The 14,740-nt window shown below is 31.3% G+C and overlaps 3 protein-coding genes across 12 annotated transcripts in view; 1 reads left to right on the forward strand and 2 right to left on the reverse strand.

Annotated features, from left to right (window-relative positions):
* Positions 1–20: 20 nt before the first annotated feature.
* Pvr (PDGF- and VEGF-receptor related) lies at positions 21–10,488 on the reverse strand. Of its 2 annotated transcripts, none has more exons than XM_070664745.1 (22): positions 10,290–10,488; positions 8,759–8,898; positions 8,262–8,451; positions 8,044–8,168; positions 6,734–6,878; positions 6,433–6,572; positions 6,141–6,318; positions 5,787–5,910; positions 5,527–5,702; positions 5,236–5,402; positions 4,999–5,143; positions 4,782–4,937; positions 4,418–4,594; positions 4,066–4,208; positions 3,823–3,991; positions 3,619–3,716; positions 3,278–3,428; positions 2,939–3,163; positions 2,592–2,760; positions 1,833–2,076; positions 1,299–1,736; positions 21–1,211 (listed from the first exon to the last, which is right to left on the reverse strand). In XM_070664745.1, the coding sequence occupies exons 1-22, from the start codon at positions 10,342–10,344 to the stop codon at positions 486–488; spliced, it is 4,281 nt and encodes a 1,426-aa protein (XP_070520846.1). In that variant the 5' UTR covers positions 10,345–10,488; the 3' UTR covers positions 21–485. The 2 variants fall into 2 exon arrangements, with proteins under 2 accessions (XP_070520846.1, XP_070520845.1); XM_070664744.1 differs by having other exon boundaries at positions 1,833–2,109.
* LOC139107285 (TOX high mobility group box family member 3) overlaps positions 7,307–14,740 on the forward strand; it is a 57,936-nt gene continuing 50,502 nt past the window's right edge. Inside the window, exon 1 of one of the 2 annotated variants that reach the window (XM_070664749.1) lies at positions 7,307–7,868. In XM_070664749.1, coding sequence (XP_070520850.1) covers positions 7,835–7,868 — 34 coding nt within the window. In that variant the 5' untranslated portion in view covers positions 7,307–7,834. The remainder of the gene's footprint in view (positions 7,869–14,740) is intronic. The other variant, XM_070664753.1, reaches the window with a different exon arrangement.
* The window catches only part of Argl (Argininosuccinate lyase), a 31,576-nt gene continuing 27,743 nt past the window's right edge, over positions 10,908–14,740 (reverse strand). For 6 of the 8 annotated variants that reach the window (XM_070664771.1, XM_070664767.1, XM_070664768.1 and 3 more), the window contains 11 exons: positions 14,173–14,464; positions 13,809–13,996; positions 13,558–13,668; positions 13,353–13,439; positions 12,965–13,180; positions 12,737–12,837; positions 12,380–12,573; positions 12,014–12,213; positions 11,599–11,823; positions 11,345–11,451; positions 10,908–11,271 (listed from right to left, as the gene is read on the reverse strand). In XM_070664771.1, coding sequence (XP_070520872.1) covers positions 11,121–11,271; positions 11,345–11,451; positions 11,599–11,823; positions 12,014–12,213; positions 12,380–12,573; positions 12,737–12,837; positions 12,965–13,180; positions 13,353–13,439; positions 13,558–13,668; positions 13,809–13,829 — 1,413 coding nt within the window. In that variant the 5' untranslated portion in view covers positions 13,830–13,996; positions 14,173–14,464 and the 3' untranslated portion in view covers positions 10,908–11,120. Of the gene's footprint in view, positions 11,272–11,344; positions 11,452–11,598; positions 11,824–12,013; positions 12,214–12,379; positions 12,574–12,736; positions 12,838–12,964; positions 13,181–13,352; positions 13,440–13,557; positions 13,669–13,808; positions 13,997–14,162; positions 14,465–14,694; positions 14,718–14,740 lie in introns of those variants that run through there. The other 2 variants (XM_070664769.1, XM_070664770.1) reach the window with 2 other exon arrangements.

Genomic DNA, 14,740 nt, shown 5'->3' on the forward strand with positions numbered 1-14,740 from the left:
TTGCATTAAGAAAATTTACGTTTTTAAAATGGTATTTAATTAAATTAAAACATATTTAAAAAATACTATTAAAAAACTCTTAAAATTATCAAATATTAAAAAAAAAGCAATTAATCGAGTCACATCACGATAAATCTTGCCTAGAAAAAAGATAAAAATATCACCTACATATATTCACAGTGTTATTTTAAGTAATTTTTTAGTTAAGACTTATGAATAAATACGAGAAATGTTTCGCTCGTTGATAAATCTTTGCTCCACTTTTCGAACACTTTTGTTGCGATGGCACTAATATATACGAATATCCTATTAGAATAAGCTAATATTTTATCAATTTAATATGTAATATGTAAATTGTCATACTTTGTTAGATTTTACTATCTGGGTTATATAAACATAAAAATGTTTTTTTTTATCGAACATGGAAATCTCTATGGATTTTTCAGACCTCTTTGAAAGATTTTGATATGCAAAACTCGCATTAATTAAAATCTCTCCTCCTCTCCTATCGAGTGTCCACCTTTCAACGTGTGGGGGAGGCTTTCGGAAACTACATTTGTATTATTTCCGGGAATCATTATATAACTAGGATTGCTGAAACTTTCTGGTACGTTCATTTTAAGATTATTCTTCTGTTTCGGCATATTCACGTAATTGTCCTGCGTGCTAATGATGGACGGTGTATAATCTTTTTTTTTTAAATTTATTGTTTTCGCTTGCTCATTATTTTCATTGACGTCGTCTAGATCAATTAAATGTAAGCTTCGCGGAGCGTTACAATAACCGGAATCTCGATCGATCGATTTGTCAATTATTTGATCCTTCATCGCTTGTCTTTGCTGCACGAACTCGTTTCTTCGTTCGTGAACATTAATGGGTTTCAAATAAGGATCTTCTTCTTGTTTTAACATTGGGGACAATTCGATTGCGTCTTCGGAATCGGATGTAGGCGATGGAAATTCGAAGTGCGAGTGTTCCTGATATGGCCTAGGACTAAATATCCCGGATTCGTCTGTTGGACTGTTGGGGCTCATGCATAAGTACGTCGAATCTAGTCCTTCTTTCGAGAATGGTGAATTCACATAATCATGAGTTGGTGATGATAAAACTGCGTGGTCAGGAGCAGACATCATCGTTAAATAATCATTTTTCCCGCCTTCTAAATTTATTGTATTCATATCCATGTAAGGTGTATTCAAACTGATGTAATGCTAAAATAATAAGAAAAAAAAATTTTATTATGTACTAGCCTGTACCTCGCCACCAGATAGCATTGACAAGATGGAAATATAACTTACCGATCTCACACTTTCCTCCAATAAATTTCCAATACTCTCCACGAGATGCGTAAAGCTGGGACGTAATGTTGGTTTAGCTTTCCAACATTGTAACATTATATCGTATACTTCGCGAACAGCATAATCAGGTTGCTCCATTCTGTAGCCCTCAATCAATTTTTGATACTGTTTTTCTGCTTCCATGCCGGGATATGGCGTCTCAGCCAATGTAAAAAATTCCCAAAGCACTATTCCGAAGCTCCATATGTCAGATTGCGTAGAAAAAACTCGATCCCTGATTGATTCAATAGCCATCCATTTTATAGGCACTGGACCATCACCTTTTTTTTTATAATTCCCATCTTTATACATAGTCTTTGCTAGGCCAAAGTCACAAATTTTCACTATATTATCCTCAGCAAGTAAAATATTTCTTGCTGCCAAATCACCATGCAACACCTACGGAAGTATTTACGTTAATATATTATCACAAAATAATTAGATTAGAATAAAAATAAAAACGTTTTAAATTATTCTGTAACTGTTAAGACTTACTTTTCTTTGACTAAGATATTCCATTCCACGTGCTACTTGAAATGCCCAGGACAATAGATCTTTAGTGCAAATTGGTTTGAGATTTTGGTCTTTGTAGTCGCTGCAATAATTTGATTTCGAACTTGGTTGAGATGAATTACTGCTGACGCAACCATCTGGCGAGAAATTAATGTCTGGATAGTCCGGATTCGTTCCCGGACAATAGTGCACCACCACGTCAGTATTTGTTGAATTTGCACTAAGACTACGAGAAAAGGATAATGCCGCATATTTTATCCTGTTACATGGGCAGAAGAGAAAAGAAGAAATTTGTTAAACCACAACCCCTTGCATGCATTTTGTACATTAGTATTCTCATCACAGTTCAACGTTTAAAGACTCTTAAGGGTGCTGTTATATGTATGACAATTTTTTTTAAGCATTTTAGTTAGTTGCAAACAAGAATTTTTAAGAACATTATTATTTTATATTTAATTAATACGTTCAACAATTTTTTTCATACAAAACATATCACCTTAAAAATATAATCTTAAAGCAACTTTGAGTTTGTGAGATTTGATGCAATTTAGAATGCGTGAGACTTAAAGCAGAACTACAGATAGAAACATTTTTTTAATATTAAGGTATTCTTGAATTGACGATAAATATTACAATGATGAATTTTTGTAGAATAATATTTGATAAATCCGTATAACACTTAGTAAAGAATAAGGTAATTGTAATAAGAATAATAAATTATTAACGTGTAATTTGACAAACCTGTTATTACTGTTGAGGTTGACTGCATTTGTTAATATATCTATTCCGATAGTAGGATCGAGTTTTCCAGTTTTGGGATCAATTTGATTAATAAAATCATTTCTGTGCCGTAAAAGGTAATTATGTAAATTTCCAAAGCGGCAATATTCCACAATCACTAACAATTCGCCTGTTACGACATAATTACAATAATTAATACTATTTTTTTTCCTTTTTCTTTCCATTTTTATTAGCTTTTCAGTTTTAAAGTAACATTTAAAATACTTTAGATTTTTTAATTAGAATATTTAATTATTTAACGTAATCTTTTTATTTTTATTTCTTAGTAACGTGATTTGGTAACGTACGTTTGGAAATATTTTTAGTGCAAGCGCCGAGAAGATTCACAACGTTTAGATGCTTGCCAAGATGCACCATAATTTTTAATTCACTTGCAAGTGCACGTACATAAGTTGGATTAGTGGTTCGACGAACCATCTTTACGGCAACAGTGGTGACAGTTTCAATTTCGCATATTCCTTCCGCTTCCGCCTTCATTACCACTCCAAATTCGCCACTACCTAATTGTTTCCCTAAAATAATATTTATCGAAAAATAATTATTACATTAAAGCTACTACCTCCGATAAAACATTAGTTTACTATAAAACACCCTACATAATGTTATAATAATATTAATGTGGTTACCGAGTTTTAATCGTTCCCTTGGAAATTCCCATTTTTTATCATATGGAAGCAATTCTGCTTGATCGTCAACTGTCAAATCTGGATTTAAACATTCTAAAGCACCTTCTTCAAAATGCATCAAACCTGCTTCCATTAATTCTTTTCTCATTTTCTGTGTAACAATTCAATATTAAGTTAATTAAATTATGTTCTTCATAAAAAGTTTTCTTATGGCATACTATAAAATTATATGTAATATGTGTAAAATAAAATTAAAAATCACAGTAAGAAAAAGAACTTTTGGATCTAGTCCCAATTTAAAAGAGCATTACATTACATAAATTAAATATAACATTGCTTACCTTTTCACGACGAACCTTAATCGTAAAAATAATCGCTAATATCACCAGAACAAAACCTAAAATAGCTATTACAGTAGCTAATATTATGTCAAATTTTCCTAGAAACAATTTAATTATTATTAATTTAATGAATTAATTTAATCTGTATTATTTGGGCATTATTTAGTATTATTTTTAATGTAATATTTGATTATAAAAATTTACGTTTTCCAATTTTCACCGTTATTTGCTGATAAGTCTCTTGAGCACCCAATCGACTAACAGCTACGCACAAATATTTTCCACTATCGTGTTCCTTAAAATATCGTATATTGAGTTCTTGATAATTATGTTTAAAGAAATATTGATCATTGTCTTTCAATAATACATTATCCTGAAATATAATTAAGTAATAAATAGTTTGTTCATTTTTATTAAAACTAAAATAATTATAAAAATTATCTGTACCTTATACCAAGTAACTGTTGGTTTTGGCATTCCGTCTACAAAACATTGCAAAATCACCGTCTTATGGCCTTCATTGATCATATCGATAACTTCTATTTTAGTTTCATTCATATTAGTTTTGACAAAAAACGGTGGTACTGGATCTAACATTCAATGCAAGAAATAAATAAATTTTACAATAAATATTTGTAATAAATTTATATGTGCAAAAAAATATATATCGTCTAAAAAAGAATTTTAAAAATTCAAAGTATATTAAATTTTATGGTAATTATTTAGTATAAGCAAATCGACTTTCGATAAATTTAATCAATCAAAATTTGTTAAAACTATTTTAATAAATTATTTATACCGTGAACAACTAATTTATAATTAGCGTAATCAGAAAGAGATTCTACGCCTTCTGGCTTGAAACTAATGGTTTTTCCGGTACAGAGATAATCTTTGGCATCTGATTTTTGAACATTATACATTTCCAGTGTCGATCGATGGGTAAATGGAGTTTCATGTTTCACAAAATTGAATCTTTCTGTAAATTACAAAAATTATAATTATTATTGCTATTAAATAAATTTTTAATTAATATATGTAATACTGTATCGCGTCTATAGAATAAATATATTTAAAAAAAATTAATTTTACATTAAAATTTTGTATACAATTTTATAAAAAATATTTAAAATATAATTATTTTAATTTTCTTTAAAAATAGTTACCTGATTCATTAAGTGGCACTTCGATTTGATTTATCAATACAGTCCAGGTAAAATCGTTAGTGTAATTATACACAGAAGCGGCACATGTTAATTCTATATCATCACCTTCCGTCACAGGGTTTTCTGGTCCAATAATGCCAAAAAGACCTAATCCATCTAAATTTAAAATAGGAAATATTATTATAATAACCAGAGCCATAAAATAAAATATTCTTACCGGAAACAAGAATGTTCTCAGTCACAGAATCACAACCAAGAATATTGCAAGCCTTACACGTTATTTTACCCGATTCTTCAATAGGCATTTTTACTATTGAATCGAATCTGTTACTGGAGCTATAAGTTCCATCTTCTGTCACATCCTATAAAAGAAAATTTGTTTTCTTATTGCAAAAAATATTAAAGCAATAAAAACTTGTCTAATAGAAATAAGTCAATATAAAATTGCGTTTACCGTTAGATTTACAACATCTGAATTCTCAAGCGATGGATAATTAGGACATTTAAGAAAACTCCATATTATTTTAGGAGGCGGATTTGATATTACTTCGCAACGAAATTCTGCACTTTCATTAAGCGAATAGTAAGAATCAATGTGAGTCAAGAAGGAAACAGGCTTAGCTAAAATAATAGTAAAATTAAAACCAAGATATACATATAATAATTATAAATAAATAGCAGTAGTCTTATTATTTTAGTGCATTTGATACAATTTTTTATTTAACGTTAAAAAAAAATTGGATACCTATAACGTCCAATGTGAAATTCAATTTTTTAATCATATGATCATTTTTTGCCTCAAGCGTGTAATTTCCAGTATCCATTACGCTTAATGAAAGTATTTTTAATATCGTAGTCGTTGCACTTGTATTTACAACATATTTCAGGCTATCAACAATTTCTTCACCATTTGGCTTGAACCTATAATAAATAAAATACATATTTAATACATGCAACGTGAATATTATTAAAAAATAAATTTTTTAATACGTTATAAAATTTTACCACTGTAAATAAGGTTTTGGATATCCACGAACATAAACGACCCACTGAATGTAGCTACCACTTTCTGCTTCATAATACTTATCAGTATGTTGAGGCGTAAGATTAATATATTTCATTTGAGGATCTGAAAATGTATAAAATTATTTTATTAAAGCTAAACAAATTTACACAACTTGTGGTAATTTTACATCGGACATTGTAATCTTATGTGCTTGTATCTGCTCGGTTTATGTTGCAATATTTACATATACTCAATCGATGAAAATTTATTATATTTAATTTAATAGAAAAATATAACTTTGTTCAAAAGTATATCCATATTTTTCCATCGTACGTATTTAATGTTAAACTAACCGTGTATCGTGATATTTCTTGCTACCTTCTTACTGTCGTGAATCGATCTGATAATGCATTCATATTCTCCTGCATCCTCATCTGTTACATTAAGTATTGTCAATTGACACGTAACTAGAACAGAATTTTCATCTAACAGTTTTCTGAATTGACGTGTTTTTATCCTGTTGTTGATATTCTATAAAAAAAAATTAAGTTACATGTTAGCAATAAATATTATAATTGAGAAAATTTATACAGAGTGTCCCAAAGTCGTGTGGATAGACTTTGAGAATAGATACAGCATATTTACCTGTTGCGGAGTGTGCCAATCGAATACATATCTCATTGACATATCTACTTCAACGGTGCAGTTTATATTAAGTTCTTGTCCACGTGTAATGTCCAGTAAACTCTCGTCTTGAATTTTTGGTTCAGGTAAAGTTCGTTTTACTGTAAAAATAATTTAATTATTTTTATTAAATAGCACGATTATTGATCGACGTACACACGTCGACGTGTATATGTTATAAATGTTATAAATATTTTGTGCTATCTAATATTACGGTGATTCTAATATGGTAATTAATACTTTGAGATGAAATCGTACTTACAATGCACCGATAATACGAAATTAACTGCGTATTCTTCACCATCCTTCTCTATCAAACACTTGTACCAATTGCTATGTTTTACCAACAAGTTCTTAATTGTAAAACCAAACTTTGGATCAAATAATGCCTCCTTTATCTCGTCCTCCTGCACAAATTTCGAAAGATTTCAGTAACATTATATAAAAAAAAATAAAATTATTACCTTCCTATCTCGTGCTCGGGAAAAAATATACTCAAGCGACGATCTTCTGTTTTGGAAGAAGACGCCTCGAGCTCGATGCTTACCGAGAACTCAGTCAGTATTCTATTTTCGCAAGCAGGATAGCGCGCAATTGACGATCGGCTATACCGTCTGTCTCACTCTCTCACGGTAGTCTCTTTTTTTCTAAGAACCGAAATCTCTAACGGTCATTTTAGTTGCGGAGCCACGGGCGCGAGAACGGTCTCGCAGTTTCGCGTATTCGCGATCGCGGGTAGGATAGTGTCGCGTGCGAATAAACGTCGACGTCGACGACGCGGGAACGAACGATAATTTTCGGCACTGTGTCATTCTACTCACCGGTGTGCTACGTTTCGTGGCTCGATAAAGTACTTCGGAAAGGAAAGGTTATTATATCGAGGGCGCAGCGCACGGAGCGTCCGACGTGAACATCGCTTCACTCGCCATAGTCGTCGTCTCCTTCAGCGGCTTTCAGTGGGTACCGGCGACTGCCATTACGAGAGCGTGAGGTGATCCGCACCTCGCCGTCTTCTTCGTCGCGGCCGAGACTCGCATCCCGGTTCGAATTAATGATTTTTGTCGAACTTCAGGAACATTAAGTGCGCGGGAAACGTTACATATCGCGGCCGTCTCGTTCGTCGCTTATAATCGTAAAAAAATCGTCGCGATAATCCGCCGTCATTCTTCCGGTCGTTCGTCTCTCGAGTGACAGTGTTAGTGATGGTGATTGTGGTTATAAAAAAAAGCAGAGCAGTGTTACATAGTGTCGAGTGATTTTGAGTGCCACAAGATGTTGGGATTAGTTCCTGCTTTCGTGCCAGAATGCTGCCACGAAAAGAAGGAAGGAAGGAAGGAAGGATGGACGGACGGACGGACGGAAAATGTCCTACCTCAACCTAACCGAAAGCTACAAATGTAAGTACCCGGCTACACGCCGGTGATCACTCAATTGTAATTATAAAAAAATTATTACAAATAATTAATGTTCCGAAATATAATGACGCGAGGGAATTGAGATCTAAGATCTTATTAAAAAACTGTGCGCCCAAGAATACTTCTAATACTGCCCAAGTTTACAACTAGTACTCACGTTATTGTCGTACAGAACGGGTGTTAGATCTGGAGATGTAGGCCTGCAAGGTATTACTATACTCCCACCGGCAACTGCACTTAGATGAGCAAAAGTATCTTCTTCCACGAATAAATTCCTATCGGCTACAAAATTAAAAAGTGTATTAAGAGAATGTAGACTTGAATGAATGCCTTATTGTTTCATATATTATTGAAAGGCGTACGATTTAATCTTACATTTAACGTAAACGTACAACCAATTCACGTCGGGATTGGCTTCCTCATAGAAATTCATAATAATTTCAACGTCTTGGTCGGCGCAACCGTACCAGCCTGTGTCGCCGAAAACGGTATTTGATCTTTCAAAAATGTACTGATAAATGCCATTATCTTCATTCTCAATTATTGTCGGGGTGGAAGTGTTGACCTGTCGAAATTATTTAAAGTTAATAATAGAATTAGCATACAGTTAAAAACTTCAATCTTTAAATTCGAAATAGAAATATTTAAAACTTCCAATGCAACTTTTTTATTTTTGCAAATAAATTTTTAACGAAAGGTAGTGTCCGTTTTATCCAGGATCATCCTGTAGAACACGGCAAAAGTTGAGCAGGTACTATCGACTAATAATTAAAGATGCTCCCGTTAAAAAATTATACACATAAGCACTCATTAATTAAGAATTAATTAAAATAGGCTAATCAATTTAATTTGATGAAGTGTGCAGTGCGTACCGATTCTCCAAAAGCGTCGGGATAAACAAAGTTAATCGGTGCAGAGCCGGTACACGTAATTTTTAAGAGCTCTCCTTCTTTTATTACTATTTCTTTTTGATTCGGCGAGATAGATGGCTTGTTCCTTGCGGATACGCATACTGAAAAATAAACAGTGACGGAAGTGTAAACGAATCTTTTAAACAGCGGAAATTCCTGCCATACTTCTGCGTAACACTTGTTTAACTAAGACTACGTTTATTGTTAAGCGATTGGGAATTTTTCTTGGGAACACGGAAGACAGGAGTTATAGTTAACAGTCTGAAAAGAACCGTCGTCACGTTAGCCGCAATGTCCTGCGGATGATTGGCTTTATCTGGTTCTCCTCTCTTCTGTATGAAAGCACATGCCGGTTAGTCTGTTTCTGCGCAAATGGCGATCACTAGGAAGGAAGTTCGTTTTTCCTCTTTCGATAATGCCCTTATTATCAGCTAGGGTGTATATCGCAAAAGTCGTAGAAAACATAGAATGCGAGAGATTGGGATTTATGAATACATGGATAGTTTCAAACATTCATGCGCATTAAAGAGATTTGTACGACATGAATCAGAATTGAGGTATCTATTTTAATTAATGATATTCTTCTGGGATAGTCTTAATTAATTTAATTAATGGCACTTTGGAAATTTTTAATTTTTTTTTTTTGTTATGCAGACTATATAATTTATTTGAGAATTTAATGGCAAAGTTATTAACTTTCGAGAGCTATTTTAATTTCTACTATCTCCAGCTTGGATCTCAGAAAATAGATGCAATAACGGGAGTAAAAAAATTATAACGCTTTATATGTTAACGTTAATCAGAAAGATTATGAAAGACAAGTTTGTATTAGTAACGAATATCGTAGCCTCGTTAATAGAACTACTTCCTTTTTTTTCGTTATCATAAAGAAAAGATTAAGTTACAATCAGAAGCACAAATGAGAGGATACTAATATTCTAGATAAGAAAGAAAAATAAACTTCTATTAAAAATATGTCCCATGTGATAGCCAATGTGTGTTAAATCATGCGTGGGGATACTCGATCTTAATCGTCTATAATTTATGAGTTGTCAAGTCTCAAAATTTATCTATTCAAATTTTTCTACTAATTTTACATAAAGAAAATAAGTTGGAGAGTAAAAAAAAATTTACACTCAAGTGTCGTATATTAAATGTTCTTTCTCATAATTATAATTTAAAGAAAAGAAAAAAAAACAACAGCATTTGGCATACTGATAGAGAGAATGTGTACCTCATTTCATTAAATATATTTTGCAATAATGAGGAGCACCGGGTGTATTAATCGGTTTGCTCTTGAGTAAGATATCGGAATGCTGTTTTAATTAACTAATCGGTATTCGTTGAATATGTTTCTGCGTCGTAAATCGAGTAAAATCCTTCTGCAATACTAATATATGTGACTCAATGGCGACCACGTGACTGTGCTACGCTTCAGTCGAGACTCTCCTTGTTCAGAAATGATCCACATTAAGTATATTATATTAATTACCTTCGCAGACTATTAAGAGCACTAAAATGTGAAATCGTACGTAATACGGCACCATTGTCACTTGTCGCGCACCTTATGTTATCTTTTCACATTTTCACGTCGACGTGACGAAAGTTTCACACCGACGCGGCACGGTTAACAGACTGGACGCGAATGCGTTGCAAAGAACAGATCACGAAGTCTTGGGCCCAGTCATCACTTTCTACTGGAAACTCGTTGCAAACGCTCGACTCACGAGCCCCACCCGGTTGATCTCCCCATTCGAGTACTTATCAGAGACGACGTCATCTCTCGACGTCATTCCTTATTGTAAACTGCACTGGAGACGAATACTTTGATTTAAAAAAAGCACTTATTCGATACGAAATTTTATTAAAAGTAAACTAATGTTTGAGTAAATTAGAAAATAAAATTTTTTCGTGCTTTCTCTCCTTGCTTTATAAAATAAAACGTGTAAAATTTTAATTTCATAAGTAACTTGGTTTTAAAATAAATTCTTTCGAGAATTTTTCTTACAGTAAAATTAACTTGCGGTGTTAATCGTCAAATATGCATTGTTTCTAAATGGAAATAAGTTGTGATTTCAAACCTGGAGAAAAAAAAAAATAGAAGGGGAACTTATATCTTCTCTTTATATAAATCTTCTTTATTGCAATCTAAATGAATCCGTTTATATTACCATAAATTTTTTAATATATCACACTCTCTGTTAACTTTATAAATAAAGCAAGCTGTCGCATGTCATTTTTTGCGATTAATTTATCATCTGTGCGAAAAGAACATGTGCACGTATATTCTATCAACAAAAATAAAAAGTTATTTAAAAAACAGCTATTTATTAAATGAAAATTCATTTAGCCAAGTTCGGAAATTATTAATTTGCTGTTGTACTGCTTCTAAACTAGTTCCACCAGTTGCTCGATATTGATCCACGCTAGAGTTGAAATCCCAAATGCGCGATACATCGTCTTCAAAAACTTCGCTAAAAGAAATATTTGTTTTTAAATCGTTTTCATCAAATATAATACTTCTAACTTCATAAATTTTAATTATACCTCACTGTCTTTAATTGTGATATAGTTAATTCCGATATAGGTATTTCGTACGATTCAGAAAGAGCGACAACCTTTCCAATCAGATGATGACTTTCTCGAAAAGGCACCTAATGTTTCAAAGAATATTTTAACAATAAATGATACGTGTCGATGAAACAATTAATTCTTTTGTGTCCAAAATTAGACTTTGGGGGGACCAGCTGAACGAGAAAAATTAAATAAAAGTAAAATAAAAAAAATTAAAAAGTACTTACACCTTTGTTAACAAGATAATATGCCATGTCGGTTGCAAGCATATTAAATGTCAATGCATTCTCACAGTTTTTTTTATTTATTTGTAAAGTAGATAATGCTTTCTCAGTAATATAAAACATTTGGTACAATGTATCATACGTAGAAAATAGTAACTCTTTATCTTCTTGAAGATCTTTGTTATATGTCGATGGTATTCCTTTCAGGGTTGTCATAAAACCAGTACACTGAAATTATAATATTATATGAATAAAGTAGTTGAAATAAATTTTTTATTCCATTAAATCAATACAAAAATTAATTTAACCGCACATTGGGTAAAATATAAAATCATATTTATATTCATTAAACAGTTTGCATCGTGAAAAATGAAAGAGAAAAAGGTGTTAAGTACTTGCAACATAAAAATAAACGAACTTTTCCTAATATGGTACCAGTCTTTCCTCGTATTAATTCCATGCAATCTGGATTGCGCTTCTGAGGCATTAAACTACTACCAGTAGAATATTTATCAGCAAATTTAACAAAATTAAACTCTTGAGTGCTGTATATAATTAAATCTTCACAAAAACGGCTTAAATGCACCGCTGATAATGATGACCAAAATAGGAATTCAGCTAAAAACGATTTAAAAAATTACATTGTCCAACAGTAGACCAAATAATATTTTATAGATCGAAATTTATAGTATACAAAATATTGAGTATATTATTTAATCTATTATTATCGATCATATTCTTATTTAAAATAAATTAAAATTAAAATTAAATTTGTAAAACGTACCGACAAAATCCCGATCTCCAACAGCATGCATACTATTTTGAGTTATTTCGTCAAAACCAAGTTCTGTGGCCAAAAACTGACGATCAATTGAAAAAGGATTTCCTGCTATTGCACCACTACCGAGAGGCAAAACATTCGTACGTTTACGCACTTCTAATAGCTTTTCCAAATCTTGTTTCATATACCAAGCGTAGCTATAAAATTTGATAAAAGAATAGATAGCAACATTTATATAAAAAAAAATTAGAATTATAAATAATATATTGTTAATTGTTAATCCCAGGTTGCAAGTATTATGCAACATATTTTATAAAGCATTTTTTATCGTTCATCAGAGTAATAAATGAATTTATATACCTTAATAGCCACTGACTCCATCTAATTGGCTGTGCCCTTTGCAAATGCGTGTAACCAGGCATAAGTACGTCTACATTTTGTTCCGCTTGAGTTACGAAAACCTAATTTTTTTAAAATTAAATAAATTTTTTTAATTAACACGCAATCGTTTCTGCTCTCTATACGTGTAACTCTTCTTTTTCACACGTTATATGTACATACATAAATGTTTTCTATTATTTTATTTACCTCGATACATTTCTTAATCCTTAAAACAAGCTTGTCGATAGATTTTCGAAGCCATAATTTCGTATCCGTTATACTTTGATCATTACGACTTCTACCAACATGCAACTTCTTTGCTACGCTACCAATTAATTCCGAAAGTCTTCGTTCATTAGCACTGTGTATATCCTCATCTTCGTTATTTATAATAAACTTGTTACTATCCCATTCATCTTGTATCTAATTAAAAATTCAAATTCTTTACTTTTATTTCAATATAAATTAAATATAATAATATTAAAGTTTAAAATAATTGTTTGCTGTACGAATAACATTACCAATTTTAATAATTTTATTACATATTAAAAATTATAAAGTTGTCACTCACAGTATTAATATTGTAAAATACTACCTGTTTAAATGCTTCAATAATAGCCTGCATTTCTTTCGGCGACAAAAGATTAATCTTGCAAAGAGCACGTGCATAAGCTGTACTTCCCTAAAAAAAATTTTCCGTTAAAACATTGATAAATAAATATCCCAAGAAGTTAGAACAATCGGCCCTTAAAATATTGTTGCAAAGATTAATGTGTTTGTCAATTGTATTATAACATTACCTGTATATCCTCAGCATACATTCGCTTGTCAATATTAATCGATGAATTAAGATTATTAAAGTCTGGATCAATATCTTCGGTAAAACGTCCTCCCCACAGTTTTTGACAAGTCTACATAATTATTACACAAAAAAAAACGATATTACAATCCTAATTGTTTAATATATTTCTTATGCAGTAATTTATTTAGCAAATTATTTCAACATATTAGTAAAAAAAATGTATATACATTTATTTATATAAATCTTTACCTGCTGTAATTTTTTATCCATTGTTACATACACCTTTTAACTTTATTAATGTCGATATGAGAATCATACGAGTTTCACTCACGAAAGTTGGTACATTTGTGAAAGGAAGTAGAAGAAAGATACGATACAGTTATCATTTCAGATAACCCTAAAGCACATGTACATATTTATGAGTTTCTTATCCAATGCTGAAAAGTAAGAAATATGTTTTTTTTTTTCGTCAGACAAAATAAAATTAACAAAATTAGAATTTATACCATTTATCTGAATAATATTTTTATAATAATATAAATTTGTCTATTCAATTTTTTTTTTAACATTGCATTATATGATAGAAACATTGAGAATACTTACAAGTACTTACTTTATAAATAGCTTTGATGCTCGCGGTGTATACATAGAGTTTTTCTTTTTCCAACATTACATTTATAAACTTTTATTATGCCGTTATGTTAAACATACAGCTGGTCTCCTCATGGTAGTTTTTATATGATATCCCTTTTGCACACTGTTATTTCCTTTGATATCTATAATGTCACCAGCCTGGTACTGTACATTTTCATATATGTACACAAGAGAACAGTGCCATGCTTGGCAAGAAAACAAGTCTCTTGTGCTGCATCTTGCCTTTGAGTTAGTCATGGCGATGTATCAATCTATAATTAAAAAAATAAAAACATTGTAAGAAAAAAAACAAGATAAATGGTACATGAAAGTGTCATAACTTTAATCTTAGAATTGATTAAATTTACTTTGAGTGTAATTAAATAAATGTTATTAATAAATTATGGTTGGAGAAAAACCACTTTTTCGGCAGTAACAAAAGTTTTCAACTATTTACAAGTTTAAAAAGTCTATCTATATTTATTCTGTATTAAAACTTAACCTAAATGTTTTGTACAACATTTTTATCTAAATGTAACAGCAAGTAA

Source organism: Cardiocondyla obscurior, linkage group LG12 (genome assembly GCF_019399895.1).
Source record: "Cardiocondyla obscurior isolate alpha-2009 linkage group LG12, Cobs3.1, whole genome shotgun sequence".
Classification (NCBI taxonomy): Eukaryota; Metazoa; Arthropoda; class Insecta; order Hymenoptera; family Formicidae; genus Cardiocondyla; species Cardiocondyla obscurior.